This window comes from Panthera uncia (assembly GCF_023721935.1).
Source record: "Panthera uncia isolate 11264 chromosome C1 unlocalized genomic scaffold, Puncia_PCG_1.0 HiC_scaffold_3, whole genome shotgun sequence".
Classification (NCBI taxonomy): Eukaryota; Metazoa; Chordata; class Mammalia; order Carnivora; family Felidae; genus Panthera; species Panthera uncia.
In genome coordinates, this window is record NW_026057584.1 from 101092684 (window position 1) to 101118409 (window position 25726).

Here is a 25726-nt window from a genome sequence, read left to right on the forward strand (position 1 = left end):
AAGAAAAGAAAAGAAAAGAAAAGAAAAGAAAAGAAAAGAAAAGAAAAAAGACAAGACATTCACATTATAGTAATAGCAGTTGGAGACTTTTCTGTCCAGAGCGATAACTATTCAGAGCTTTACAATTATTCTATCACATTGTAATTCTATCCAGAGGAAATGAAATAATAACAGTTAAACACACATTAGAAAACTAACACTTGGTGTTTGGATATTTATCGCATGCTAGGTAATCTTGGTGTTATACGGAGCAGCAAAGATAAGGCGCGTGCTTTTTACAAGCTCGCATTTTATTTTGAAGACTTGCACAAAACGTGAAGAGCAGATTATTTCACTAAGTGGTCAACAGTACATGTGAATTTGTATTGTGATGATAATATCTCCCAAACAATGTGTAAAAATGGGGAGAAGCAGTACAGTTCATTTGGAATAGATCATTAATCTGGTTCACATCTGTATCCTCTGTCTGAAACTTTCATAGGCTTAAAATATCCTAAAGAGAGCCCACCTTAACAGGATCTTCTTTTATTTAAGATTTTCTTTTATGTCTCATCTCCTGATGTACTTGTTTACATTGCTTTTATAGAGGTTTATGCAAAACTTCTGAATAATAAGGTCATACAGGCAAAACCTGGCGTAGTGCATTTTGGAGGCTATCAAGTAGAAGAACAACACCAACAGATTCTGGTAGGTATTTTTTAAGTGGGATAACTAATCATAGTAATGAAATGACGTGAATGTTCTGCATCTATATTATTCATTTAAACAGCAGCGTAATCTGCAGAAGCACGAATGTCCATTGGGCCAGAAAGATGGTTCTAGGATGAGAAATTTTAAAGTTGTACCAGTGTCCTTGGACAAGCTACTTTCTCCTACCAAAGGCTCCTCACGGCATTCTTTTTGAATGGGTGTCATTGCTAACTGGCTCTTAGGGGCTAGGATCTGGGTGCCCTGTGCCACCCATGATTCAATTTCGTCCTTACACTCGCTCTGTGGAGGTTGTACTATTACTCTCAGTCTATAGACAAGGAAACCAGGACTCCAGGAGGTTAAATAGTTGGCTCAAGAACACACAGCTAGGAAGTGATAGAGACCGACTTTGACTTTTCGGCCGCCTTCCTCTAAACCAGTGCCTGCTTGCTCCAAGCCTACACCACCAGGGAAAGGGGTATCCCTTTCCTAAGAGGCTCTGGTGAGGGTTCTGTTCCACCTGTTCAGGTCTGATGCCCATGCCTAATTCATCCATTCTGACCAGAGAGATTCTAGCTGGGTCTGGTGGCAAGGGTCAGCTCCACTGGACAGGCTCCAGAAGGGACAGTTGAAAGGACGGACTTCAGTCCACCACAGAGTTTCGTGGGTGCCCTTCATCGACGGCATGTTCAAACTGGGGTGGGCTCTGGGTGGCCACAGCATCCCTAACTTCTATGCTTCTAGGGACCTGAACATTTAAGTCACCTCTACAACCTCAATGACCTCACATCGACCCCCTAAAGTCACACTGAGCAGGACATCTCAGAACTACTCCCACTGGGTTCTGGATCTGAGCCACAATGGCATCTGTGCATGTGTTGGGAGTGGGGCAGAGGTGGGCTCTCTTCACACGGGCCCTCTGAGACTCTGGCTTTGTACACGATGTTCCCCCCTCTGGCTCTGTCAACAGATGCCTCAAGAGTCTCTACTTTTAGACGTGATGCATTCTTAGAAGCCATGTCTTAGAGTAGGTCATTTTAAGAAAGAAGTCCAAGTATTGTGTTGGATTGCTCAGGGCAAGGAGAAGAAGCTGACACATGGCCAAGCCGTCAGGAAGTGAAGTCAGGTTTCTGTCAGGCAGTCCCCAACAAATAACGCCATTTCCGTGAGTCCTCGTGCCTCAAAGTGGGTAGAGAGAATGAATCCGGAGAGAAATCTGTTAGGTGCCAAGTGTTTCCCCTTGGTAAAAGGGTTAGAATTTAAAATGGTGAATAGGAAATCCACCCCCCCAGCTAATGAGGACACATTTTTTAGAACACAGCATCAAAGGTTAATAGTTGATTTTGAAGCTTATTTTTCCTGATATTAGGTTTGCTGCCTCAACGGTGGTAGGGTAGAATTAAAATAATTATCTTTCATAGTTCCTCGCTGTTTATAATAATTAATGAATAAACAATTCACTCCCCCCCCCCCCCCCCAGCACCCTCACTCTCCTTATTCCTTCACCCAGTCTACCTTTACCCCAGGCGCCCACTAATCTGCTTTCCATTGGTATAGATTTAACTACTCTGGACATTTCATATAAGTGGAATCATATAACATGTAGTCTTGTGTGACTGGCTTCTGTCATTTGGCCTAATGTTTCCCAGGCTCATCCGACTTGTGGCATCTATCAGTACTTCCTTCCTTTCCATGACTGAATACTGTTCCATTGTATGCCTATCCCATGTTTTGTTTAGCCATTCATCCGATGGACGTTTGGGTTTCAACTTTGAGCCTCCTATGAATAGCACTCTTAGGGACACTTGTGTACGTGTTTTTGCGTGGACTTATTTTCAGTCCTCCTGGATGTATACCAAGGAGTAGAACTGTTGGGTTATATGGTATGTTAGTTTTCTGTGGCTGCTCTAACAAATAACCACAAATTGAGGATCTTAGTAAGCCAGAGATTTATTCTGGAGGTCAGAGTCCGAAATCAAGGTGTCGGCAGAGCTGTGCTCCCTCCAGAGGTTCTTGGGGAGAATGTAGTTTCGCCTCTGGCAGCTTCTGGCAGGTGTTGCTTGGCTTGTGGCTACATGACTCCACTCTCTGCCTCTGCCTTCCCATGGCCCTCTCTGACTCTCTGTCTTCTCTTCTCGTACACAGACAGGTTATTGGACTGAGGCCTACCTGGGTAATTCAGGATGATTGAATCTCAAGGTCCTTAATAACACCCACAACGATCCTTTTGTCAAATAAGGTCACATTCACAGGCTCCAGGTGTTAGGATATGAACATGCCTTCCTGAGGCCACCGTTCAACTCACTACTTTATTTGTATTTTTGTGTATTTGCACATTTTATTTGCATCTCCCTAATGACTAATGATGTTGAAGATATTTAGGCCAGGATGGTCATGATTTAAAAAAAAAATCTTGTGGGGCATCTGGCTGGCTCAGTTGGTAAAGCAGGTGACTCTTTTTTTGTTTGTTTGTTTGTTTATTTATTTATTTTTGAGAGGGATGGAGGGGCAGAGAGAGAAAGAGATTGAGAATCTCAAGTAGGCTCCACACTGTCAGTGGAGAGCCCAACGTGGGGCTTGAACTCACGGACCGTGAGATCATGACCTGAGCTGAAGTCAAGAGTCGGAAGCTTAACTGACTGAGCTACCCAGGCACCCCAGAACATGTGACTCTTGATCTTGGAGTTATAAGTTTGAGCCCCACACTGGGTGTAGAGATTACGTAAAAAAGAAAATCTTAAAAACAAAAAGATAAGCATGAGGAGGAGAAGCCACTTGATATAGCCCAGAAGGAAAGAGAAGTGGGAAAAGGATATTCAGGGCATAAAGGAAGACGTTGAGAGGTTCAGGGTCCATGCTGCAAATTTGGATACTAGCGTGCAATCTGGTTTACTTAGACTGTAAGGTTTGGGGAGGGAGGTGAAAGCTTCATTCTGTTGAAGAATAGAGATCATCTCTTTTGTACAAACAGGAATAGATACATGTGAAAAATGATTTCATCTTAATAGCCTTCTGGGAGATCTTGGGAGAGCCAAGCCTCCTGTTTCCACCAGCAGAGTTAAGCGGAAGCCTAAGGCAATTACCTTGAGATTCTTGCCAAACACGGGGAAAATCCAGCTCTGTTTTTATCTTGGTGTTGCTACAGGAAACTATGCAAATTTTCCAAGAATGGAATGATTGAATGTGGGTTTAAAACCACAATAAATTGTTCATTAACATTTGAGATTGATCCAGATCTGGTTAAAGGATTGAAAGCATTTCGCTTGGATTCATATTGAGATCAATGCTTCAACTTACTTCAAAATTGGAAATAGTGTTTCTCAAAACAAAGCCCTCTTAAATTCTTTTTACCCCCTTGGAAGAAAGATTTTGTTTGGGAAACTATATTTATTAAATAAATCATTACTGCATTTTCTCATGAGACAAGCAGTGTTGCCGTGGCCAGCCCAAAACAAAGTTGTTAGCCTATACAGACTTATCTTACATAAATTAACAGTTGCTTCAGGCTTTCTGAAATAATAGTTTTAGTTTTCAATTCCCTATTGCAGCCTTTAAGATCCTCCCCACCCCCCTGCAATGTATAGCCAAAGAATACATCTTTTATGATCATAAATGGGATCTATGTTGTTTAATTATTTAAGAAATTAATTCAGTATTTTCTTATTGCTATTTTTTTATTCATTTGACAATGCAGATATTATCTCCTGAGTTCCAAAGCATAGGCTTCACCTACAAATGAGTAGTGGGCGTGTTTGAATTTGCTCTGCCACACTCAGGTTGGAGGAAGCATCAGGTTTCTACTTTTTTAAAAATGTTTATTTATTTATTTTGAGAGAGAGACCCAGAGTGCGAGTAGGGCAGGGGTAGAGACAGAGAGGGAGAGAGAATCCCAAGCAGGCTCCACTCTGTCAGTGCAGAGCCTGATAGGGGGCTTGATCCCACGAACTGCGAGATCATGACCTGAGCCGAAATCAAGAGTCAGACGCTCAACCGACCGAGCCACCCAGGCGCCCGCCGCTTCTGTATTTTTTAAAATCAAGTTGTGGCTGGGCCCTCACCCACAGGTGCTGGCCACATCTCCAGTCTCGGGAGAGCCAGCTTCTGTCTCCTCCCATTCAGGAAGACTGGAACAGCTGAGCCACGTCAGGAGCTTTGAGGACAGACCTCTCTATAGCCCGTGATGCGGCTGATTGCAAACTGACCTAAGTCCATGAAGTTATGTCTCATTGCCAGGTGCATATTGATAATCTGACCCCGATGGGAGATGGGAGCCACCAGTCCCCTCCCAGCAGCCTCACTACCAGGTTTATCTGCCGCAATGCAAACAGGCCCAAGAAGAAATTGTGCAACGCATAAGACACTTACTAGCAAGCAGGCAACAAGGAATTTCCATACTCGCAGTCTCCAGGAAGGCCCAGCCATTAGCTCCTTGCAAGGAAGCTTTGCTGGCAGCAGATGCAGGAGCATCTGTGGGTAAGATTGGCCACCCTTCCAACGGGCTAACAACATGTTTTGTGCTGTGCAAAACGCAAGACCTAAAGGAGTCCTGGGTCTTTGGAGGTCACTGTAAAGGACACTGGGCTCTGGGCTCACCAGGTTCTCCTGTGCCTTTCGTTTAAGAGCAGGAATGCCTGTATGATGTTCCTAGTTAGTACGTATACCCTGAACATCCCTTATGCTTATATTGAAGACCCTCTAGTGTCAGTTTAGGTGAACAGGATTGAAGTGCTTTTAGTAGCCACCTCTGGAGTATGGACTCTGGGTTAGGATCTTGCAGTGTGCACTAAGTACTCCTAGAGTGCAGATTACTGGTTTCTTCTAAGAAATACACACCTGGGATACACAGTAAAAGCAGTCCCTACCACCCTTGTTTGTTGCCCTATCCTCATACTGGATTTTTTTTTTTTAAGTGACAGACAATATAAACCACCTCTACTCCCAATTCTTGGACTGCAACGCGAGGGCTTCCTTTGATGACAAGCATGGGCATAGAGTTCATTTTTTTTTTTTTAAATGTTTGTTTATTTTTGAGTGAATGTAAGCAGGGGAGGGGCAGAGAGAGGGGGATAGCGGATCCCAAGTGGGCTTTGCTCTGACAGCAGTGAGCCCGACGTGGGGCTCAAACTCATGAACTGCAAGATCATGATGTGAGCCTAAGTCAGATGCTCAACCCACTGAGCCACCCAGGCGCCCCAGGGGGCTGAGTTCTTTGTCAAGGCTTCCAGGTCCTGGGGCTGCATGGCTACCTCTCCACCTCCAGGCAGGTCCCACCACCCCAGGGTTCTGGGTGTGATGAACACAGGCCCCAGGCATCCTGGGTCCCAGCATACCTGTCCCCCCAATCTCTGTTGAAAGACCCCCTCTCAAGAGCAGGGCCCCAGGAGCCCACACCTTCACCAAAACTGCCCCTCTGCAGGCTCCTTGGAGGTCAGGAGTGGCCTGGAGAACTTTTTTTGTTTTGTTTTTTTTTTTTTTTTTTTAAGGCTTTTAGCATATTAAAAAAAAGAAAAGATATGCCAAAACACAGGGTCACTTTAGGCATGTTCAGAGGTGACAAAGAATAACTTTTAACAAATGCAAACACTACTGTAACGTCATCAGGAAGTAATATCTGAATTTTAATTTAGGGCTTCAGTGTTGGACAATGGGCCCCGTGACAGGCCCAGCCTCTGGCCTAGACTTTGGAAACCAAACTCCTCTTAACTGTTCCTTGCCCAGGTGAAGCCCAAACCCCCAGATTCCAAAGTTCTTGGTCCCATCTCAAGCAGAAGGAGGAAAGACACCTGTACTTGGAGACCGAGTTAATTTGTCCATCATATTGTCCTACCTCATGGGCAGAGAGTTCCCAACCTGGACATCTTTCCCATTTGCCCCAGGGATAGATTGGAGGCTGTCCTAGCCACAGGCCTTTTTCCTGATTTTTTTGACCACCTAAGTGTTGCTGGGCCCCCAGCACCAGTGGCATGTAATTCCAGAAACTGTGGGAGATGACCGGGTGGCTGGCTTCTTCTTAGTTGAGTCACAGGCCTAAATGGAGTTGTGAAAATTCCGTAATGAAAGGCAACCTGGTTCTGAGAGGAGTCGGGTGGCCAGCAGGGGGAGCTCTCAGCCCCCACCACTCTGCAATTGCACACCCAATAGGAAGAGATGTACCTTAGGTACTGTGCTACTATCTCAGCAGGAAAAAGGAAGGTTTTCCTCCTGCCCTAGCAACAGCCCAGCCAATGAGAGACCGGCACAGCTCAACCAGTGAAAAACTCCTATACTTCAAACTCCAGTGGAGTTTACCCCAATGGACTTTTTGTTTATAACTGCTCTCCCCCTTTCCCCCTTTCCTCTATAAGAGAGCAGTCCTCTCCTTTAGTCTGGGCACTTGTGTATGGGTTTTTCGGTAGCCTGCACGTCCTGGTTTGCAGTTCTCTGCTGCTTCTGAATAAACCCATTTTTGCTGGCAAGATGACTGGCAGGTTTGGTTTTGTTTTTTAAATTTTTGTTTATTTATGGGAGATTGCAAGCAGGGGAGGAGTAGAGAGGAGGGGACAGAGGATCCAAAGCGGGCTCTGCAGACAGGCTGACAGCAGCGAGCCTGATGTAGGGCTTGAACTCACAAACGGTGAGATCATGACCTGAGCCAAAATCAGACGCTCGACTGACTGAGCCACCAGGCATCCCCTGGCAGTTTTGTTTTTGAGGTTAACAGAGTTCAACAAAAAGGCACACAGGTAACTGGTCAGGACTGGGGAGGAGGGACATGTGCCTAAGCAGATAGCTTCCTGGGGGCTATAGGCTCTCGTAAAGCCCCTAATCTGGGCAGAAGGCACCTGGGTGTGCTTTATTGTCCTTTAAATGGGGTTGTGTTTATTTTATTATTCTTTAAATGGGGTGTGATGCATTTCAAATCTTTTTGAAAGTTAAACAATAAATTCTATCTCTTCAAATCCCTTCAGGAACAAGGTAAGGTCTAAATAAATGAGGAGGTAAGTACGCAGATACATAAGACCATGTTTTCTCTGAATGCTTCTCTGTTTCTCGCAGCATCTGGTCAATATTTCCAATGAAGACACACATGTGCATATTTTACCCCCTCAAACCAAATACTTTCAGATCAAGTATGTGAAAAAGGTAAGTGTGGTCCGGTTACCTATTCTCCACTGTGTTCTTTGTTAGGTTGTGGCTTTCTGGGTGGTAGGTCCGCTTGGGATGGGGTACAGCCCTGCTGTCTGTGTGCTCTGGGGCCTGTCCCCATGACAGCCTACTTGTCTTCTAGGAACACCACCTTGTCCCTGGCTTGTCCCTCACAATCACCATTACATTTTCTCCGGATGAGTGGCGATACTATTACGACTGCATTCGGGTTCACTGTAAGGTAAGTTTTCTTAAAATTGGTGTTTTTGGGGTAAGGGGCAGAAGGATGTCAAGACTTCCATCCTGAGGGAAGAATGAAGAAATGATACGGTAAGTGAAGTTCTCACCCAGTGCGTGTGTTCCTTGGGCAGTTGGCGTGAGTGGTACGAGGGTCCTTGTCCAGTGACATGGGCCTCAGGTGTGAGAGCCACAAAGAACCAGGGCAGAGCCGTGAGACATCATTTGCTGTAGGTTTCCTGCCTGCCCTGGCCTAGAAACCTCATTTATCGTGTAGCGCTAGGAGTTGATAAGGACTTTTTCAAGTAGCTTCGACATACTCCTTTAAGTGCTAGGTTACAAAATTAGCAACACCCCTAATTTGTGATTATAAACCCCAGGGACCGGATGGTGTCCTGTGGGAAGGCCCTCAGAGGCAGCCCTGGGGGTCTGCAGGGAGGTGGGCGCCTGTGTGGCCTGACCCCAGATGGCTGCGCCATGTGAGTCCCTGTGAGCCTCTTCTAAGCCAGTGAATTCGTCCCGTGGCCTCCAGCCGGAGCCCAGCTCCACGTGCTGTCAATCCCTCTCTTCAGACTGTCCCCCCCACCCCCACCCCGACACTTCCCTTTGCTCTCCCACGTCCGGCTCTTGCAAGTCAAGAAGTCTTCGGGTGAACTAAATTTAGTTTTTCATAACTAAAACTGGAAGAGTATGTTTTAGTGATCAATGAGTTTCAGTTTTTTTTTCATTTTTAAAAAATTTTTGAGACATTTATTCATGTTTGAGAGACAGAGAGAGAGACAGAGCATGAGTGAGGGAGGGGCACAGAGAGAAAGGGAGACACAGAATCCGAAGCAGGCTCCAGGTCCCGAGCTGTCAGCACAGAGCCCAGCGTGGGGCCCGAACTCACTTACTGGGAGATCATGACCTGAGCCGAAGTCAGACGCTTTAACCTACTGAGCCACCCGGGCGCCCCAGTGAGTTTCAGTTTTTAAACAGAAAATAAAAAAGCTCAACTAAAAATTAGAGTATTGCTTTCAGAAGGAGTATCTGTACCAAGAATACAAATCTCGAGGGCAGGCGTACAGAGCGCCACAGCACGTCTGCTGCTACTTAATGGTAGCGCTAATAATGATACTTGCATTTATTCAGTGCTCTTAACTCTTCCAGGCCAGCACCGGCTTTCATTCTTAAAAATACCTTTAGGGGCGCCTGGGTGGCTCAGTCGGTTAAGCGTCCGACTTCAGCTCAGGCCACGATCTCGCGGTCCGTGAGTTCGAGCCCCGCGTCGGACTCTGGGCTGATGGCTCAGAGCCTGGAGCCTGCTTCAGATTCTGTGTCTCCCTCTCTCTCTGCCCCTCCCCTGTTCATGCTCTGTCTCTGTCTGTCTCAAAAATAAATAAACATTAAAAAAAAAATTTTTTTAAATACCTTTAAAGTGAAGGCGAAATTATTCCCATTTTGCAAAGGAAGAATCGAGGCCTGGAGAGGTTAACGGTCTTGTTCAAGGTCATACGTTAGGCAGGGCCGGAAGTAGATGTGCCCTATACCAGTTCATTGTTTACTGTTCGATGCCATCTGGATCAGCTGCTGCCATCATGGTTTCTGTTCCTCTCAGGCTACTGCCGATTGTGTTTTCTTCTAATTTTCTGAAATAGAAGCCGATAGATTACTGTCTTTGTGTCTACACAAAGGCGTCATCTCCCCTGGGTAATAGTGAATATCGCTTCACTGAAATGTGCTTAGAATCGCCTACATTTTGGTTATAGCTAAGAAAGCTCAGTATGTCTAATGTTCTGTTTAAGCACTCAGCTTTCTTAAGGAAATATTTTTAACGATAGAAAACAACATAAGCAATAAAGTGCCTACAAGTTCACCTTTGAAAATTATAGCCTCCAGTATGATAAACTTGACTTTTTTTCCCATTAATTTTAGGGAGATGACACTTTGCTCATTCCTATCCATGCCTATCCTGTCATGAACACACTGGACTTTCCCTCATTTATAAATCTATCAAATGTTCTCCTTGGTGAAAGGTGAGTTACCAAGATGACCTACCAAAATGTCATAGGTCATGAAAAGTTAAGAGATACGCATAACAGAAACTGAGATTTGTATTTTTCCTAGATTTGTATTTTTCTAGCTGAGTTAGCCTGGACTTAATAGTCAGAAAGATAAAACAAAAACAAAAGCCCATGTCACAATATCGTGAGCAAGGAAGGGAATTTATTGGGCCATTTAACTGAAAGCTGCAAGGTGGATCTTCAGGCATGGCTGGTTCTAGGGGTTTAAATCAGCTTTCAGGAACCTGCCTCTCTCCATTTCTTGGTTCTGCTTCTCTCTGCAGGCTTCTTTCACAAGAGGCTTCCCCTTCACAGGGGTAAGAAAGCTGCCAGAAGCTTTAAACACTGTTGGCAACAGGGGTTGGAGGGACTGGAGGGGTTGGGGATGTTCAAGCAAAAGTTCCAGGATTGAGTCTTATTGGACCAACTTGGATTTTGTGCCCATCCATTAACCAAACTCTGCTTTGGATGGGAAAGCAAAAAGAACAGAAAGTTACTGTCCAAGCCACGTCTCAGATTCCTCGACCCTGTCTTATTGGGAAAATAGTCTCCCGTGTCATGTACCTGTTGTTGTTTTTTTCCAGTAAATATTTATTAAATATTTACTACTCATACCTAAATATCTCTACCTGTCCCTAAAGATATAAAAAGATGGATACTGAGCTGTTAGATAAAGCTATATAATGGCCATGCCAGTTGTTAATACTTCTATACTGGTTGGGAAATATATACTGTCCTGAGCTCCCGTCCCTCCATCCCAGCTGCCTGGCCCCTTTCCTGCCCTCTGTGCCACCTTTTAATGATTCAGCCACTAAGTTGTTGATACCTGGCAATTTGGGGGTCGGGGGGAGACATCTGCAGGACATGGCCTCAGCCTTATAGCCACTCTACTTGAGTGCTGCCCAGAAGTCCCGATTGATTGACACTTTGAATATCACCCATGGCAAAAAGGTAAATCGACAAAGGTTCTGATTCTGAATGTCTCAGAGTCTAATGGGGATAGAATCATGGCATCAGTTAATTACATCGATCGCTAAGTGCTATATGTATTAGAGACACGTTTGGGGTCCTATATAGGCCCAGAAGATGAAGCTGACTGGAGAAATGGGAGTGATTACTCCTCACTTCTCTGGGGGTGACATCTGGTTGTCCTAAGAGGACTCCATAGGGTGGTAGAATATGAGGATGACATTTGAGGCGGGGAAATAGCACGTACAAAGGCATGGTGGCAGCAGAGAGCCTGGACTATATCTTATAGGTGATTTAGCCACTGGAGGGTGTTAATCCACCCAGTAGCTGGCAGATACTAGATGTCTCTTGCTATAGGTCCGGATGGTGAACAAAGACTGGGTTTCAGCATGCTTTGGGGGTGAAAGCAAGTTCAAGTGCCTGCAGCAGCACTGAGCAGGGTGTGTACAAATTGCTAATGACCAGATAGCAGGGTTAGATAGAGAGAGAGCCAGCTGAACCCTTTGGGATGAGGGAGCGCTTATAGACTAATATGTATAGCTTCATGGCCCTTCCTTTGTAGTACCATTTGGCATCCTTGAGCGAAACCCCCAAATCAATTCTGAAATAGTGGCCTTAGTTCAGCCGACGTGTAACCTTCTCCTTGTACCCGCCCCCCAGCCCACACACCTTCCCATGACCTCTGACTCTCCATCCGTCTATACTTTTTTTCTCAAATTCTTTAAGAATTACAAATAAATAATACACACAGAAGAATATATAGTCATGTGTATAGCCTGGGTGGCTCAGTCGGTTAAGCGGCCGACTTCGGCTCAGGTCATGATCTCACGGTCTTTGAGTTCGAGCCCCGCGTCGGGCTCTGTAAGGTTTAAACAATAATAATATAATGAACACTGCCTTCAAGACATAACACATTACCAGTAACTTTGCAGCTACTACTTGGACTTTTGTGATAATCATTTCTTTGATGTATTTTAGTAGTTTTGCCACATACGCATGCACCCCTAAGTAACACATTGTTTCGTTTTGCCAGTGTGGGATCTTTATATAAGTGGAATCTTACTGTATGTAAGTTCTCCTGCAACTTGCTTTTTCTATTCCACATTAGGGTTTTGTGGTTTCGCCATGTTAACTCACATAGCTAGAGTTGGTGTCCACTGAATGGATTGACCACGATTTTTTTTTATTTTAGTTTTTTTTTAACGTTTTATTTATTTTTGAGAGAGAGCATGAGCGAGGGAGAGGCAGAGGGTGGGGGTGACAGAGGATCTGAAGAAGCATGCTCTGTGCTGACAGCAGTGAGTCCGATGCGGGGCTTGAACTATGAACTCATGAACAGTGAGATCGTGACCCGAGCCTGAAAGCGGATGCTCAGCCACCCAGGTGCCTTGCTTTGACCAGCACTGCTGATGTACATCCCTGCACGTGGTGTGGAGCACATGTTCTAGAGTTTCTCCAGGGTATGCATCTACAAGTGGATGGTCTACCACAAGTTCACTGTTAACTTTGTAACACCAGCTTGTTTTCCAGAATGGCTATGCCCATTCACACGCCTACCTGCAGCGCAGGAGAATTCCTCTCTGCCTATACCACTGCTGAACGATGGGTATTATCAGATTTTGACATTTTCACTGACATATATTCTTGCCCCCTTGCTCTTCAGCCCTCTGTTTATTTTCCGGAACACATTTTGCCAGAGCTCTATCCCAGTATTTCCTCTCTCCCCCTCTTCAACCCTTCCTGTCTTCACCCAGTCCTTGTCAGTGCTAAGTGCTCTGCAAAGTTGAGTCCCTCCTGGCAGGACCCACTCACTCTATGCATTTTGAGGCCAAATATAGCTATTTCCTTTAAATGGGTGACTATAGTGACTTTTATGAAAATCAAAGTGGTAGAAAAGTAGGAACTATCTAACTTCCTAGTTCTTGAATCCTTCTTTCCTTCCTTCCTTCCTTCCTTCCTTCCTTCCTTCCTTCCTTCCCTCCCTCCTTCTTTCTTTCCTTTTTTCCCTCCACAAATTTCAAATTACTTTTTGTTTGGGTCATAAGCCAAGCTTAGGAATTGAGAACAATGGCAGGGGCACCTGGGTGGCTCAGTCGGTTAAGCGTCCAACTTTGGCTCAGATCATGATCTCATGGTTCATGGGTGCCAGCCCCGTGTCAGGCTGTGTGCTGACAGTTCAGAGCCTGGAGCTTGCTTTGGATTCTCTGTCTCCCTCTCTCTCTGCCCTCTTTTGCTCACGCTCTGTCTCTTTCTCTCTCTCTCTCTCAAAAATAAATAAACATTAAAAAAGAAAGTTAAAAAAAAGGAATTGAGAACAATGGTTTAATAAACTGGTGAAAACAATGTAGCTTATAGTGCAGACATTAGTCTGATTCTTAATACATAAATCTACCAACTTACTGAGAAGCTTTTCCCAAACTATTTTGTACATAATTCCCTTCATTTATAATCAGAATGAAAATTTCAGCTAAACAGTTTATTAAACTGAGTTACTGTGTATAATGGTGTGAATTTTTTAAAACTCTGTCAAAGGATAAGCATGCTCCTTTTTTCCTTCACACATACTGGCAGCAGGCAGTATCCTCCCAAGGCTTTATGCCCTTTACTTAACAACTGTTAACTGTCCAAACTGTCTTCTGCTTCGTTCAATCTAAAAACATCTGGTTATAGGGCAGGAGGGAAGGATTTGAAATGGCTTTCACATGTTCTCTGTTCATTCTAGGCTACCTTGAGGGTTGAAGGTACCCTTTGGGTGGGTTCTTTATTTGGGATTCATTCATTCATTAGATGTTTACTGAATGCCAGTGGGTGCAACGCACCATGTTAGGTACTGAGTACACAGAGATGCTTAAGAGCTGAGATCATGACCAAGCAGACAATCCTAATGTCTAATGTGGGTGTATTCAGAGCAAGGACACCTAACCCAGTGCAGTGGGAAGTGAGGGCATTTGGGACAGGGGGTGGGAAGTGCTCAGACAGGATTTTCTAGAGGAGAATATCTCTGAACTGAGGTGTTGTGGGGTTTTTTTGTTTGTTTTTTTTTGTTTGTTTTTGTTTTTTTGTTTTTTTTAGTGTTTGTTTATTTTTGAGACAGAGCATGAGCAGGGGAGGGGCAGAGAGAGAGGGAGACACAGAATCCGAAGCAGCCTCCAGGCTGTCAGCACAGAGCCCGACGCGGGGCTCGAACTCACAAACCGTGAGATCATGACCTGAGCCGAAGTTTGACGCTTAACCGACTGAGCCACCCAGGCGCCCCCGTGGAAAAATATTTGAAGAGGACAAAACCTTCTAGAAGTCAGACTCCTTTTGAATAGCGCCATACACCAACAATTCTAAATATTACCGGTGATGAAATATTCCTCCCTACAAGGGGAGACTTGTTCCCAGCTGCTGCTCAGACCCATGAGAAGCGATCGCCTCATTCGTGACCACCAGTCTCCCTGAGGCCTCATTTTTGTTCTTATCACAGTATTTCCTCACCTGTGCGGCCCATTGGGACATCTCTGGCAGTGGGCTTCTGGCTCTTTCTCTGCCTCAGTGTGAGCCCCCCCCCCCCCCGCCACCTCTATGCACCGGGGCAACTCCAGTCAGCACCTCCTTCTGCCCTGCGTCCACCTGTCTTGGTGTCTTTTAGAGATGGGGGCGCCTGACTGCTTGCAGTCTTGCTCCTGGCTCTCTCTGCTCCCACCTTAGCTCTGCATCCTCGGCCTCTCCGTTTGTGCCTCCTCATGGAAAACCTAAATCCCCGCATGGTTTTCTAAGGAGGTTTTAGATTGTTGGAAGAGAACGAAGTCCACCAAAGCTTGTCTGTTGAAGACTGTTTTTAGTCCCCACCTTGTCATTGCTTCATTTATTCATTCATCCATCCATCCATCCATCCATTCATGCGTCCATTCATCCACTCTGAATTGGACCTGCTGACCCCCAATTTGTAGCTTCTGATTTAATTAAACTGCTGACCTGTTTGGTTTCGTTCAGATGGTGGTGGCCCGCACAGTTTTGTTTTGTTTTTTTTTAAAAATTCGCTGTCAACATTTAAAAATCAAAAGATTTCACATAAAAATTTAGATTTTTACTTTTTTTTTTTTTAAAAGAAAAGTGCCAGGGTGGCTCAGTTGGTTAAACATCCAAGTTCAGATCAGGTCATGATCTCACGGTTCATGGGTTCGAGCCCCTCACGGGGTCACTGTTGTCAACGTGGAGCTCGCTTCAGACCTCTGTCCCCCCACCGCCTCTCTGCTCCTCCCCTGCTCATGCTGTCTGTCTCTCTCAAAAGTAAATAAACATTTAAAATGCATTAAAAAAAAAAAAAGAAAAGATCCAGCAATACTGGGCCCACGGTCCTGCATGATCACGGTTAGTTTAATGGAGATAAAACAGAAGCTGCCTCTTTGTTTTTTTTTTTTTTAAGTTTATGTATTTATTTTGAGAGAGAGAGAAAGGCAGAGAGGGAGAGAGAGAGAATCCCAGGCGGGCTCCTCACTATCAGCACAGATCCCAACTTGCAGCTTGATCTCACAAACCATGAGATCATGACCTGAGCCAAAACCAGGAGTTGGATGCTTAACCGACTGAGCCACCCGGGGGGGGGGGGGCCTGAAGCCGCCTATTTAGAGGGCAGTGCCTTTGCCAGCTCACCGCAGTCCCCACCACTCCTTAACACCTCACAGGGCTGTATGTGAGTTGCTCCTCACTCCTTTTTGTTACTTGACTGGCCTCTGAGGACTTTCAGCAAAAACACTGAAAAAGAGACAAGGCAGCCAAGGGTCGGGTTCCACAGCATGGATCCACTGATGGCTCTGGAGCCGTTCTGTCTGTGTGTCTACTCCAGGCTCCCTCTGCTGCATGCTGGCTGTGTGACCCGGAAAAATGACAGCCTCTCTCTGCCTCTTAGAATCCTCATCTGTAAAATACAGTGCGTAAGAGTCTCTGCCTCTTAAAGTTGTTCTGGAGGATTAAGCAGGTTAAAGTAGGACTTATTAATAGTTAACAACATTTGTAAGTTTTTAATACTTACTAATAGTCAGAACGGTGCTTAGCATGTAGCTCCTGATTCATATTAGCTATCGCCAGCATCATCATCATCATCACCCAAGAGATTTTTACCTAAGTAACACACACGTGAGACCCAGACGGGTTGGCTCACACTTGAGCAAAGGTAGACAGCATATAGAGAAATCGGGATGAGAAGCTTGGAGCAGGAAGGCGGCGGCCAAGTTGAAGGTGGCCTTCCGACACTGAGCAGCTGGGCTAGCAGCTAAGGGGCGTGTGTGAAGCTCTGGAACAGCCAGGCAGGTACTGGGCCCCAGCTGGGGAGAGTGGCCCAGTGGCAAGTGCACAGAGGGGCAGGGCAGGGAGGAGGGTGTGGCTGTAAGTCCAGGATCAGGAGCTCTTTTGTCTTGGCATTTATACTTAAAAAAAACAAACAAAAAAACAAGTTTTGTTGAGATATAATTCACATGTCATAAAACTTACTAATTTAAAATGTGTAGTTCAGGTCGTCTGAAGGCTCAATTGGTTAAGCGTCTGGCTCTTGGTTTCAGCTCAGGTCATGATCTCCCAGTTCGTGAGTTCAAGCCCTGTGTCAGGCTCCATACTGACAGTGAGGAGCCTGCTTGAGATTCTCGTCTCCTTCTCTCTCTGTCTCCTCTCTCTCTCTCTGTCTCTCTCTGTCCCTCTCCTGCTCACTCTCTATCTCTCTCTCTCTCAAAATAAATAAACATTCAAAAAAAATAAATAATAAAATAACACGTATGGTTCAATGGATTTTAGTATATGCAGCCATAACCACAATCAATTTTAGAACATTTTCATTACCCCAAAAGGAAACCCATTATCCACTCTTCATTTTTCCCCTCAAACTTCCTAGTCTCAAGCAGACTCCGACTTTCTGTCTCTATAAATTTGCCTATCCTGGACGTTCATATGATGGCAGCATACATTACGTGGTCTTCTGTGACTGACTTCTTTCACTTAGCATCATGTGTCCCAGGTTCATCTAACTTACAACATGTATCAACACTTCATTCCTTTTTATTGCCAAGTAATATTCCACTGTGTGCCGGTACCACATTTTATTTATCCCTTCATCGGTTGATGGATGTTGATTGTTTCCACTTTTGGGCCACCTTGGATAATGCAACATTTGTGTGCATGTTTTTATGTGGCTACATGTGCTCAGTTGTGTTGGGTGTATACCTAGGAGTACAATTGCTAGGGAATATGGGACTCTATGTGTAGTGTTTCAAGGAACTGTGGAACTAATTTCCAAAGTGGCTGCACCATTTTTAATTTCTACTGCCAATGTATGAGAGTTCCAATGGGCACTTAGATTTGTAAATGTTAGAGTAAAGCAGCCATTTCTACAGCTAAAGAAAAATTACAAAGACAAAGGTGATGGGAAAATATAAATCCAAACAGAAGGTAGATTCAGAGGGTATATTTTCCCTTTGCCTATAGAATCAATTTAGACAGAATGGCTAGAAATCACAGGGCCTGCATTTAATACCACCAAGTTTGCTTTCTTACTTTGAGGTTGCTTCTGGAGAGAAGCAAGTCTGGCCTGGATAGTGCCTCTCTGAGGACGGGATAGTCCTCACACATTTTCCACAAGGTCATGAAGTAGACTCACATATATTCATCAACCCTATTTCCACTGGCTGCATTTGACGGTTGTAAATTTTCCTTGCTGAGATAAAATCCCACGTGGACATTTGCCAGCTACCCATAAACAACCATGGTGGCTCGAGATCTGGTAAAATGTATTTTTGACAGCTTCTGTAAATAACCAAAAGTTGCATTCTGGTTTCTGTCCAACATCTCTAAATCAAACACTGGGGTGCAGAGGACTTTCAACTCTCTTTCCCTTTTGTAGTTTGAAATTCTGCTTTATAATTAGTCTCACCACCCTGGCTGATTAAATTCCGTGATCACGTGATATCTTAGAGAGTGCTGTCGATAAAATACGATTTTCCCCTTCCTATATGCGCAAGTGAAGAAGAACTTGCTGCTTTTAGGTACTGAAATTCGGTATCTTTCCATTTGTGTGGTTCTAAACAATTCATATTAATTCATCATACTCTGTGGTTTCTCTAGCGGTGCCAACCTGCTACCAAATAACTGGTTGAAATCTGGAACAAACCCAGTCAGTTGACCGGTTGTTCTCTCCATGGAGCATCAACTGATCTTCCTTGCCCCAAGCTGACTCTGTTGACTGTTTGGTTAGTGTGCTTTAGACAAGCTTATGTGAAAGTCACCTGGGTCCTCCCCTGGATTCCCTGTCACTTCCCATTTTTCACTCTGGGCTGTGCCATAGACAAAGCAGCCATGTTGATCTAAAGCAAGTGGAACTCTTGAGTTTATCTCAGGGATACAGATGCTGTGTAGACCACAGGGTCACATTAACAACACCAGTAGAACCTGTCCCTGGCTGCACCATTCCAAAGCCAGGATATTTTAGCCTCTGGAACTTTTACACAAGTTTAAGAATTTACCAAAGGATTCTTTTCCTTAGGAACTGAACCTCATGCCTCATTTTAGAAAGTGTGGGAATGGCCAAAGTCAGAGTAGGATGTCTGAATAAAACTCAGTTCTCTCACTGTCCTACAGTTGAAAGCATGTGGGCCATGGGAGAAGGTGCATCCTTAAACTAGCACTGGAGGGAAAGATCGACAGCGCAGATGCCCAGCATAGACAGCAACCAGGTCCTTTTTTGAACTGTGCCAGGAAAGAGTCTCTGTGTGAAGGGCGCACCGACCAGCTATACCTGAGTTAGAAAGAAGGTACCAGAATGACTACAAAATTGATCTTTAGAGGGGTTTTTGGGAGCCCTCGCTACCCAAAGAGAATAATTCCCATTTCTTAGCTCATCCAGGGAAACACGTTCCTTATTCATTCTAGAGACTCATTTCTCATATCCCAAAGTCAGAGTTGACTTGAAGGAGCAGCAGCATTTTGTGGAAACTTTCTAACAAAGGCAACTTGAACTCATCAACACACTTGTGCTTTAATTCATTTTGGCCCCTACTTGGGATTATTGAGCCGTCGTGAACTTGCATTTCAAAATTGCTTCAAAGCTGACTTAAAAAATTGCTGTCACTTAACAGCCTAAATGTTTACTATATGAAAAATTCTACCACATTTTATAGTTAAAATTGCTTTGATTTAATATCCCTTTGTTGAGCTAATATCTTGACCCAGTCTCTATGAATTTTAGCAGGAAAGAAAATCATCCCACCCCTAAACCATAGGGATCTATATTAATAATGAAAGGGTATAAATGCTTTCCCCTTTCTTTTTTTTTTAATTTTTTTTTTTAACGTTTATTTATTTTTGAGACAGAGAGAGACAGAGGATGAACGGGGGAGGGCCAGAGAGAGAGGGAGACACAGAATCTGAAACAGGCTCCAGGCTCTGAGCTGTTAGCACAGAGCCCAACGCGGGGCTCAAACCCACAGACCGCGAGATCATGACCTGAGCCGAAGTCAGCCGCTTAACCTACTGAGCCACCCAGGCGCCCCTGCTTTTCCCTTTCAGTCGGCAGACGTGGGTACCATCAACAAAGGGAACTTTCTTTTCTTTCTTTTTTTTTTTAAATATCTTTTTTTTAATTTTTTTTTTAACATTTATTTATTTTTGTGACAGAGAGAGACAGAGGATGAACAGGGGAGGGCCAGAGAGAGAGGGAGACACAGAATCTGAAACAGGCTCCAGGCTTTGAGCTGTCAGCACAGAGCCCGACGCGGGGCTCGAACCCACAGACCGCGAGATCATGACCTGAGCCGAAGTCGGACGCTTAACCGACTGAGCCACCCAGGCGCCCCAACAAAGGGAACTTTCAACGGAAGGCCTAAATTATTTTTTTTTTTTCAAGTTTGTCTCACAAAATGTTGAAATCTAGACTTTTGACTCTTGGAGAAAGTGATGGCAAGTCTAGAAAACTGAAAATGGGGAAAACACTATTGACCCTATTGAAGCCTGGCTTTCATACTCTGCTTTCCTCCCTTAGTTTCTGTACAGATTTATTTGGAAAACTGCTCACTTGGTTTGCGTGGGGCTCAGGAAAGGAGCGGCACAAATGTATAGCCGGCATCTAGAGCAAATGAACGTGTGCATCGGGGGCAGTAATTAAAGGTGGCATGTTTCCGTGGTTTAGGGTCCTCTAGTCTTTCAAATGATTCCTTAAACTCAACAGTATATAAATGTTGTGACTTACGTGAAACTACCAAGCTAGTATCACGGACCAAGCAGTAAGAACTTGTAAATGTTTTACTTTTTAGGGTCGCCTGGGTGGCTCAGTCAGTTAAGTGTCCGATTCTTTTTTTTTTTTTTTAATTTTTTTTTTTAATGTTTATTTATTTTTGATACAGAGAGAGACAGAGCATGAATGGGGGAGGGTCAGAGAGAGGGAGACACAAAATCTGAAACAGGCTCCAGGCTCTGAGCTGTCAGCACAGAGCCTGACGCAGGGCTCAAACTCACGGACCGCAAGATCATGACCTGAGCCGAAGTCGGCCGCTTAACCGACTGAGCCACCCAGGCGCCCCAAGTGTCCAATTCTTGATGTCAGCTCAGGTCTTGATTTCAGGGTCGGGAGTTCAAGCCTAGCACTGGGTATGAAGCCTACTTAAAAAAAAATAAATAAGTAAAATGTAGAACATTTTAATCTTTTTAATGTTTATTTTTTATTTTTGAGAGAGAGAGGGGGATAGAGGATCTGAAGAAGCAGGCTTTGTGCTGACAGCAGCGAGCCCGATGAGGGGCTTAAACTCATGAACCGTGAGATCATGACCTGAGCTGAAGGCAGACGCTCAACTGACTGAGCCACCCAGGCACCCCTACGTTTTATTTATTTTAATGTTTACTTATTTATTTTGAGAGTGAGGGCACATGCATGCACCCGTGCACAGGAGTTGAGAGAGGGGAGAGGAAGAGAGGGAGAATCCTAAGCAACCTCCATGCTCAGCGAGGAGCCCGGCCTGGGTCCGATCCCACGACCGCCAGCTCAGGACCTGAGCGTATATCAAGAGTTGGACGCCCAGCCAACTGAGCCACCCAGGCACCCCAGATGTTCTACATTTTAAATGCTGCAAAAAATATTCATGGGTCAGTTCCTAATTCTGATATTCAAGAATACAACACAGGGAGTTTTCATAAGTCCACCCAAAGCACGTTCCTGTGGATAGTTTTCAGTCCTGGAGAGATACCGCTAAATTGAAAAATGAACGTGTGCATCGGGGGCGGTAATTAAAGGTGGCATGTTTCCATGATTCTGGGCACTCCTCTTCCTCGCTTGGTTTATACAGCTATTACATCTCACACCAAACACTATCCAAGCAGCCACATCTGGTCACCACTGTTGTTGCACTCCATGTTCTACCTCAAAGGTAGAACCTACACACGCATGTGCATACACACTTTTTTTAAAATTTTTTTAACGTTTATTTATTTTTGAGACAGAGAGAGACAGAGCATGAACGGGGGAGGGTCAGAGAGAGGGAGACACAGAATCTGAAACAGGCTCCAGACTGTGAGCTGTCAGCACAGAGCCCGACGCGGGGCTCGAACTCACAGACCGCGAGATCATGACCTGAGCTGAAGTCGGCCGCTCAACTGACTGAGCCACCCAGGCGCCCCGCATACACACACTTTTAATGTGGTTTCTAGAATGTGATGATTTAATGCCTGTCAAAACACTTAGAACAGAGTCACTAGCCACCAGCCCACTGAATTGTGACTCTTTTTTTCTTAAGTAGTTGCTTTCTCTTGAATATGCCCCAAATTTCTTATGAAAAATCCTAATACCATTTCAAGACCAGAATTACTTGAATTTAAGTTGCTTGGCTTTAAAAATTCATTTCTTGCTCCTCTTCCAAGTGAGCTTTTTGTTCTAGTAATTGCTGGTGGGTAAGCCATAAGACTAGAAGCTGGCAGCTGGGCGCCCTGCTGGCTGTGTCAGCCAGACATTATAGGGCACTTAGCTCTGAGGAAGTATGTTTGGAACACAGTTGGCGTGAGGTTCCTTCTGCCCTCTGTTCTAAAAGAAGAAGAGGCCTAGCAGTAGTTTTTAGTGTATCCTCTTATCTTTTCCGAATAAACGCTATATTATTCTCAACAAAAGGAAAAAGCAGTCTGCAGGAGGCTTTTCATCTCCCTTCATGTCTCGATTTAGTTGCTTCCTTTCCCTTGAATGTGACTCTCTTGCTCGATGCCAGATGTCCCTGTTCTCTGGTCTCCGGCCACAGGCCCTGCTCCGACTCAAAGGAGCACCCCCTGAATTTCCTTCCTTGCCCCATATTATCCCTCTGGGGAGTTGTAAGGTGCAATTTTCTCTAACATTTATTATTTATCTGAATACTCTCATTTTAAAATGAAGTTAATGTTTAATTTTTAAAAGGTATTATATATTATCGTATGAGACCGCTGACAGGAGGTGCTTAGAGCAGGCATATTCAGAGACAGAAGGTAGAAGGAGTGGAGGCTGCCAGGGGCTGGGGGTGTGGAGGAAGGGGCAATTAGTGTTTAATGGGAACAGCGTATCAGTTTTGCAGGATGAAAAGAGTTCTGGAGAAGGATGGTGGTGATAGTCACACAACAGTGTGAATGTGCCTAATGCCACCGAACTGTATACTTAAAAATAGTTAAAATGGTACATTTTATGTTATGTATGCCTTACCGTTTTTTAAGTGTTTTTTAAAAAAAAATATGAATAGGGCACATATTATCTCTGCGGATGGCAGATAACATGTCATGGTCACCTCGAACTTTTTCCGAATTCCGTTCCATTCCAGCCCCTAGAGAAATGCCTTAACTTCTTTTACCAAGAAGGCAGAAGTGACCTCATTTAATTCTGATTTTTCCCTAGTGTTGCACCTTTTTCTAAACTACAGAGGCATGAATGAGAGCAGGGAACGGGGGATTTTACCAACAGGGAGGACTAAGTAATTAGGTTGAGAAAAGAGTTGAACCAAAGGCAAGAAAGGAGCTCAAAGGCCAGGCCAGCAAGACAAAGACATCGAATCTCCCTGATTCTTTGACTTTTTCTTGTTCTTTGCCTCCAATTTTGGTCTAAGCTTAGGCTAAAAAGGAGGGTGGTGTTTAATTCTCTAGGTGTAAAAAATAATTAAATGCCTGCTACTTGAGGGGCGCCTGGGTGGCTCGGTCGGTTAAGCGTCCGACTTCAACTCAGGTCACGATCTCGCAGTCTGTGAGTTCAAGCCCCCCGTCAGGCTCTGGGCTGATGGCTCAGAGCCTGGAGCCTGCTTCCGATTCTGTGTCCCTCTCTCTCTGCCCTTCCCCCCGTTCATACTCTGTCTCTCTCTGTCTCAAAAATAAATAAACGTTAAAAAAAAATTTTTTTTAAATAAAAATTTAAAAAAATGCCTGCTACTTGAACATGTAAATTTGTGTTTTTCTTTATTTGACTATATCATTAAGGACCACGGGTCCACTCTGCTTCTGGTTTGAGGTTCCAATCCTGGTGAGATTAATTGTGTCTTTGAAAATAAGATAAGCAACAAATGAAAGTTCATACGAACATAAATTATCTTAGATGAAAAGACATACTTTGAAATTTGAAACGTAATTTACCCTCAACTCTATGTCTTTTCAAATTGTTGCCTGTTTGTGGGGGGTGGGGTCTGGTTTATCAGGCAACTAATCATTATGTCTGCTTTCTTTCTGTTTTGGGGGTCACACTCTGAATACAAAAATTTACATCTAAAGCTTAAAGAAAAATAACTAGCCAGACCCCAAATTTCTTCCTTTGTCTCTGTGTGCATAGCAGTGCTTGAGAGGAGGCCAGTAACATTTGAGGGAAGGTCTTGGGATTTTCTAGGCTTCTCTTGCTGATGGGATAATGAAAGGAAATGGCTTCTAAAAGTTTTTTTTTAATTTTTATTTATTTTTGAAAAAGAGACAGAGTGTGAATGGGGGAGGGGCAGAGAGAGAGGGGGAGAGAGAGAGAGAGAAGAGAGAGAGAGAGAGAGAGAGAATCCCAAGCAGGCTCCACACTATCAGTGTGAACCTGATACAGGGCTTGAACCCACAAACCATGAGATCATGACCCGAGCTCGAATCAAGAGTCAGGTGCTTAACAGACTGAGCCACCCAGGTGCCGCAAAATAGGGAACAATTCTTTTGAAGTACTTAGTATGTTTTTGTATATCCTTTTAACGTACTTAATAGATATTTATTTATTTTTTATTTTTTTTTTTAAATTTTTTTTTTTCAACATTTTTTATTTATTTTTGGGACAGAGAGAGACAGAGCATGAACGGGGGAGGGGCAGAGAGAGAGGGAGACACAGAATCGGAAACAGGCTCCAGGCTCCGAGCCATCAGCCCAGAGCCTGACGCGGGGCTCGAACTCACGGACCGCGAGATCGTGACCTGGCTGAAGTCGGACGCTTAACCGACTGCGCCACCCAGGCGCCCCATTAATAGATATTTATACAGAGCCTTAGCATAACCAATAAAATGTTTAAATAATAAAGTAACAGGTATAAAAGTTGTGGTTAACTTCAAAAGTTAACTAACTTCTATCTGCTTTGAGATTTTTAACTGGCCGCTTTCTATAAGTTACAGAAGAACTCAGGGTCCTGTTTGTGCCTGTGAAACCATAGGCATAAGATAACGTGTATTTATTCATGTTTCTTCAGTGTAGATCAGTTTTTTGTTTTTGTTTATTTCATGTTTTTATTTAAATTCCAGTTAGTTAACATACAGTGTAATATTCGTTTCAGGAGTAGAATTTAGTGATTCATCACTTACAAACAAAACCCAGTGCTCATCACAAGTGCCCTCCTTAATACCCATCACCCATACCCATCCATTTAGCCCATCCCCTGCCCGCCTCCCCTCCAACAACCCTCAATTTGTTTTCTATAGTCAAGAGTCTGTTTTATGGTTTTAATGGTATTTAGCATAGGAATTTAGTGTAGAATTTCTAAGTCCCCTTAGAATCTAATGGGACTCTGTTTTTTTCAAACAGGAAACATTTCTGAATAAACTAAACTTTATATTTGTCAAAATTCTTTGTGACCCAAAGTCATCCAGACTGTCCTTGATTTATGATTTTGGTGGTCATCCGTGCGAATTCGACAGCCATAATATGAGCTGCAGTAAGGAACACAAATCTGTATTCTGTATTACTTGCACTGCAATATCTCCTTCAGAATCAGGGTACTTGGAATTCTTTGCCCTTAAGGAATTGTTTGTTTTTCCAGACTGGTTAATGCATCAGGAACTTGGTTTCACGTAATCATCACTAAACAAATACCCTTACACCTTTTCTATGGGAATTATCGGAGGTCTAAAATTAGTTTTAAATTGGGCATATATAAAAGCTCCGGCAGGGTTTTTGGGTTTTTTTGTTGTTTTTTTTTCTTTAGTTCAGAAAATGCAAACATGCAGCTTTTAGCAGAAGATTCTTGAGCAGCCGGCTTTACCTCACTGGGTGGCTCTGAGCCGATGGCTGGGGTTAACGCCTCAAGCACCATCCAACTCATGTGGCTGTGGGAGTCCCCAGCCTGGTCTTCAGAGACCACGTCTGAGTAGTTTAGACTTCACATCGACCATCACCCACGGCTACTCATTTTTTTTTTTTAATGTTTATTTATTTATTTTGAGAGAGAACATGAGCAGAGGAGAGGCAGAGGGAGGGAG

At 44.1% G+C, this 25726-nt stretch overlaps 1 protein-coding gene across 2 annotated transcripts in view; it reads left to right on the forward strand.

Annotated features, from left to right (window-relative positions):
* CFAP221 (cilia and flagella associated protein 221) overlaps window positions 1–25726 on the forward strand; it is a 102032-nt gene that overhangs the window by 4847 nt on the left and 71459 nt on the right. For both annotated transcript variants that reach the window (XM_049616214.1, XM_049616213.1), the window contains 4 exons: window positions 587–687; window positions 7726–7812; window positions 7958–8056; window positions 9967–10067. In XM_049616214.1, coding sequence (XP_049472171.1) covers window positions 587–687; window positions 7726–7812; window positions 7958–8056; window positions 9967–10067 — 388 coding nt within the window. The remainder of the gene's footprint in view (window positions 1–586; window positions 688–7725; window positions 7813–7957; window positions 8057–9966; window positions 10068–25726) is intronic.